The 5280-nt window shown below is 44.0% G+C and overlaps 1 protein-coding gene across 1 annotated transcript; it reads left to right on the top strand.

Moving 5' to 3' along the window:
* Positions 1–490: 490 nt before the first annotated feature.
* On the top strand, positions 491–4842 carry LOC105571245. Its single transcript, XM_012028711.1, has 3 exons — positions 491–1068; positions 1183–3012; positions 3108–4842. The coding sequence occupies exons 1-3, from the start codon at positions 491–493 to the stop codon at positions 4840–4842; spliced, it is 4143 nt and encodes a 1380-aa protein (XP_011884101.1).
* The last annotated feature ends 438 nt before the right edge of the window (positions 4843–5280 follow it).

Genomic DNA, 5280 nt, shown 5'->3' with positions numbered 1-5280 from the left:
AAATAAACGATCCCGAAAGAGAAATATTCGAGCACCTCTATTACAAGGCAGCTGCGATAGCTCAAGAAATAATTGGGCGACAAGAACGCGAGGCTCAAACACAAACAGCCGCAGAAGCTTCAGGGCAAAATCAAGAAGGAACACCCGAAGTCACACCCGAAGTCACACGCCGACGACTAAAACTGCCGGAGATAAAGCTCCCAGAGTTCAACGGAGACTACACCCAGTGGTCATTCTTTAAGGATAGCTTCGAGACGACTATTCACAAGGACGATAGTCTGACAGCTGTACAAAAGCACCAATACCTTATCGGATTGCTTCAAGGAGAAGCCCGCAGTGTCATCCTAGGATTCAGATTTCCAGCGAGAACTACGAAAGCGCCTGGAAATTGTTAAAGGATACGTATGATAACAATACGGTAATTATTCAAAATCATTTAGAAGAGTTATTGGACTTTCCAGAGATAACGAAGGACAATAAATCGGATTCAATGCGACGGTTTATTTGGCACATTCAAACCCATGTGTCTGCACTAAGGACGCTATCATTACCAGTCGATTCATGGGACGCCATTCTGATGCATCTAGCAAAGAAGAGGCTAGATTATGGTGAACAAAGAGATTGGCAAAATCTCATAAAGAAGAGAACGCAGGAAAACATGCCTAAATTATCGGAATTCCTTGCATTCTTAACCGAACGATGTCACACAATCAAGGTTCTCGAGCAGGGTCGGACGAAGCCTATAGAGAAGCAATCAAATCGAGGCACGAAAGGGAACGAGCGAAAGGTAGCTTTGGTTTCCGTAACAACTAAGTGCAAAATTTGCGAAGGCGATCATCCAGTTTTCAAATGCGGCAATTTTCAAGAATTGTCGATAACGGATCGCAAGAAAAAGCTGAAGGAGAAGAGGTTATGTTTTAACTGTCTCGGCTCAGGTCATTTTGTTCGAGAATGTAAGGCCTCGACATGCAAGAAGTGTAACAAAAAACACAACTCAATTATCCACGAAGACGTTGAGGAGGAACAAGAAGAAGTTCAAGCAAAGCAAGCCTGCGAGAATTCAACAGCGTCAGTCGTAATGAATTGTACGAAAGCAGGACTCAATTCACAGGTCGAGTTGTCAAATAAATAGCAATCATCAATTGCGAAGTACGATCCTATAACAAATGTTTATTGCGCCAGCCACAACGGGACCAGAGTGATTCTTTCCACTGCAAAGGTTCGCGTATTAGGATCAGACGGTGAAGAGCGGTACTGTCGAGCGCTGCTGGATCCGGGATCACAATCAAATTTGATAACATCCGATTTGATGCGAAAACTTAGGCTGTCATGTCGCAACGAGATACGTCCGATTAGTGGAATCAACAAGAAAGTCACAACAGTTAACAAGGTATCTTGTATACGCATTAGATCAATACACGGGGATTTTAAGACAACGGTGGAATGTTTAGTAGTACCGGAAATCACAGAACAGTTACCACAAGTCAAGTTAAATACAACCAAAATACAACTCCCAAGGGATACTAAATTGGCAGACCCCACATGCGACAAACCAGGACCTATAGATATGCTTCTCGGCGCAGGAGTATATTGGAAAATTATTATTGGCGCACCAGAAAATCACATCAAAGGAAGACCTGCTCTACAGAATACGCATCTGGGAGTGATCATCGGTGGAGAATTGGAAGAGGAGCTTATCAACACGTTGGATTGCTGCAATGTGGTCACTAATTCACAGCTACAGAGTCAGCTGCAGAGGTTTTGGATCCAAGAAGAGGTTCCGGAGGTTCGTCCATACTCGCCAGAGGAAATGCATTGTGAGAATTTATTCTCTAACACTACTACACGACAAGATGATGGCAGATTCATCGTACGGCTGCCAATTCGTTCGCATGTGAATTTGGGAGATTCTATGGCCCAGGCTATTAGAAGGCTCGGTTTCTTGGAACGACGCTTATCTAAGGATCCAGAGTTGAAGAAATCTTATAACGAGTTCTTAAGGGAATACCTACAACAGGGTCACATGTCAGCAGTCGAAAATCAGAGTGAGGTACTTGCACAGGAGCATTATGTTATTCCACATCAACCAGTTTTCCGACCCGAAAGCACGACAACAAAGTTACGAGTCGTTTTCGACGCTTCTTCAAAGACTACAAGCGGCGCATCACTGAATGACAAGCTGATGCCTGGACCGAATTTACAAGCCGATCTACAGAGAATATTGATTCGATTCAGAACGCATGAATTTGCTTTGACGGCGGATATAACATCAATGTTTAGGCAAATTCTAGTAGATCATCGGGATCGAAACTTGCAATTGATTCTGTGGCGTGATGAAAAAACGCAATGTCAACAATTATATAAATTGAATACTGTTACTTACGGAACGGCAAGTGCCCCTTTCTTGTCAATGCGATGTCTCAAGGAGTTGGCAAATATCTACAAACGAGAATTTCCATTGGCAGCTAAAGCGATAGAGGAGGACTTCTACATGGACGATGTTCTGTCTGGAGGACCTACACTGAAGAGTGCAATAACATTGCAAACTCAGCTGACGGAAATGTTAGCACGTGGACATTTTCCTTTGCGAAAATGGAGAGCAAACCATCAAGACGTACTAAAACATTTATCAGAACACAGCAGAGCAGACAATTTGCTCGTAATAGACAAGGATCAGCCACTTAAGACGTTGGGACTTCTATGGAATGCGACCACGGATACTTTCCAATACCAGGTTACGTTAAAAGGAAATGCATTAAATACAAAACGGAATGTGTTATCAAAAATAGCACAGGTGTTTGATCCCCTTGGATTAGTAGCACCAGTACTCATCGTTGGAAAGATCATCATGCAGAAGATATGGCAGCAGCAAGTGGAATGGGATCAAGAGCTACCGACGAACTTAAAAATGGCTTGGGAAGATTATAACACATCGCTCGCTGGATTGAATGACATAAGAGTACATAGGAATGTCAATATTCGAAACCAAGCGTCGACCTTCGATCTTTATGGGTATGGAGACGCGTCAGAAGCAGCATATGGAGCATGTCTATATGCAGTCTACAGAGATAAGCAAGCATAAATCATTCGGAGTTAATTTGTGCAAGAGCGAAGGTGGCACCGCTGAAGATTATATCTTTACCGAGGCTTGAATTAGAAGCCGCCCTCTTGCTAGCGCAACTGTACAACATTGTCAAACGGTCCTGTAGGGACAAAGTAAACAAGGTTAAGCTGTGGAGTGACAGTATGATAACGCTCGGCTGGATAAAGACACCACCGCATCTACTCAAGACATTTGTAGCCAATCGGGTATCAAAAATTCAGGGTCTTACAGAGGAAGTCACGTGGGCACATGTATCGTCGGAAGAAAACCCGGCCGACCTCTTATCAAGAGGGGTTTCAGCAAGTCGTTTAATAGAAGAACAATTGTGGTGGAATGGTCCTTGCTGGTTAAGAGAAGGCAAGCAACCACCCCCTGCAACGGAAAGTCCAGAGATTATATTACCCGATTTGAGGTCCTTGCCAGTCAGTCTGATGTTGACTCACACGTGCCAACTTTTAAGAAAGTATTCGTCGTACGGTAAACTATGTAGAGTTGTAGCTTATTGTTACAGGTTCTTGGAAAGCTGCAGATCGGGCAGGAAAGCAACGCCACTCACCGTGGCCGAGCTGGAACGAGCAGAGAGGAGCATTCTACGATGGGTTCAACAAGAAGCCTTTTCCGTGGAGATTCGATATCTACAAGAAGGCAGACCATTCCCACGAAAAAGTCAGTTACGCGCACTGTCTGCATACATCGAAGAAGGTTTGATCCGTGTAGGAGGTAGGCTGCAACACGCGGAAATCAAATCGGAACAGAAAAATCCCATCGTCTTGCCTACGAAACACCATGTCACCAGTATTATTCTACGCGACCGGCACGAACGATTGCTTCACTGTCCACCGGAGCAATTGTTGCACGATGTACGCCAGCGATTTTGGCCAATCAGCGGGAGACGGGAAGTACGTAAGATCATCAAAAAATGTGTTAAATGTTATCGCATCAATCCAACTACAATGGAAATCAAGATGGGTGAACTTCCTGCCGAGAGAATTCGGAGTGGGGACCGACCATTCACCATCACAGGTATAGACTACGCGGGTCCAATCCAAATTCGAGAAAGCAGACGCAGAGGAAGAATCCATGTCAGCAAAGGATACATTGCCGTATTTGTTTGTGCAAGTACAAAAGCAGTGCACCTCGAGATGGTAACGGATCTATCAACCGACGCATTCATCGCTACTTTACGAAGATTTATCGCTCGCAGAGGACTGTGCTCTCAAATATTATCGGATAACGGCACCAACTTTGTGGGAGCAGCTAAGCATCTTAAAGAATTGTACGAGTTCTTACTTAAGGAACAAAAATCAATCGAATCAGAATTGGCAAAACATAGAATAGAGTGGCGCTTCATCCCACCTCGCGCCCCTCACTTTGGAGGATTATGGGAGGCTGCGGTGAAGAGTACCAAGAGACATTTACACACTGTAACAGAAGGACGCGTTCTGACGTATGAGGAGTATAGCACTATTCTCGCTCAAATAGAAGCTGTGCTTAATTCGCGGCCATTAACCCCGCTTTCGAGCGATCCGTCAGATCTTTCTGTTTTGACACCAGCACATCTCCTAATTGGGAGCTCACTTCTGCAACCAGGGCAGAAAAATCACCTTGATGCTCCAGAAGGCTGTCTTATCCAGATGGCAACGAGTTCAAAAATTAAACCATCTGTTTTGGGAACGATGGAGGACGGAATACTTGCAAGAATTGCAGAAGAGGACCAAATGGACAACTTCCAGCAATAAGGCGAAAGAAGGCGACCTGGTCATAATAAAGGAAGATAATCTCCCCCCTCTCCAGTGGCGGTTGGGTCGAATAATACAAGTACACCCAGGTTCGGATGGTGAAATAAGAGTCGTCACATTACGAACTTCGAGCGGAATATTTAAAAGGCCTGTCAGGAAGCTGTGCTTGCTTCCAATAACGGATTTTCCTGAAGGTTAAAGAGAAGATAAAAGACAATCGACTGCGAGTTGCATTTATTAGTTGCCTATTATAATCAGTTCACTAACAATAAGTTTATCATTAAGTTAGTTTAAGTTGAACATTTGGTTTTATATTCAGATTTATATTGAAAGTTCTTTCAAGGTGGCCGGAAGATGTTCATGCCTATGCGCATTCACGGGCCTATTATTTCTGCGCTTGCGCGGATCTTGTTTAGTTTTTAGTTTCATGCCTGAGAA

Source organism: Vollenhovia emeryi, unplaced genomic scaffold (assembly GCF_000949405.1).
Source record: "Vollenhovia emeryi isolate VEMERY1.0 unplaced genomic scaffold, V.emery_V1.0 DF940978.1, whole genome shotgun sequence".
Taxonomy (NCBI): Eukaryota; Metazoa; Arthropoda; class Insecta; order Hymenoptera; family Formicidae; genus Vollenhovia; species Vollenhovia emeryi.
Note: the sequence above shows the minus strand (reverse complement) of the source record. Positions and strands in the feature narration are given on the sequence as shown.

Excerpts from the sequence above, each read along its gene's own strand:
- LOC105571245 (XM_012028711.1), top strand. The coding sequence starts at position 491 with ATGCGACGGTTTATTTGGCACATTCAAACCCATGTGTCTGCACTAAGG. Across the intron at positions 1,069-1,182 it reads GCCTGCGAGAATTCAACAGC|CCACAACGGGACCAGAGTGA; the intron begins GTCAGTCGTAAT and ends TTATTGCGCCAG. Across the intron at positions 3,013-3,107 it reads TCGACCTTCGATCTTTATGG|AGCGAAGGTGGCACCGCTGA; the intron begins GTATGGAGACGC and ends AATTTGTGCAAG.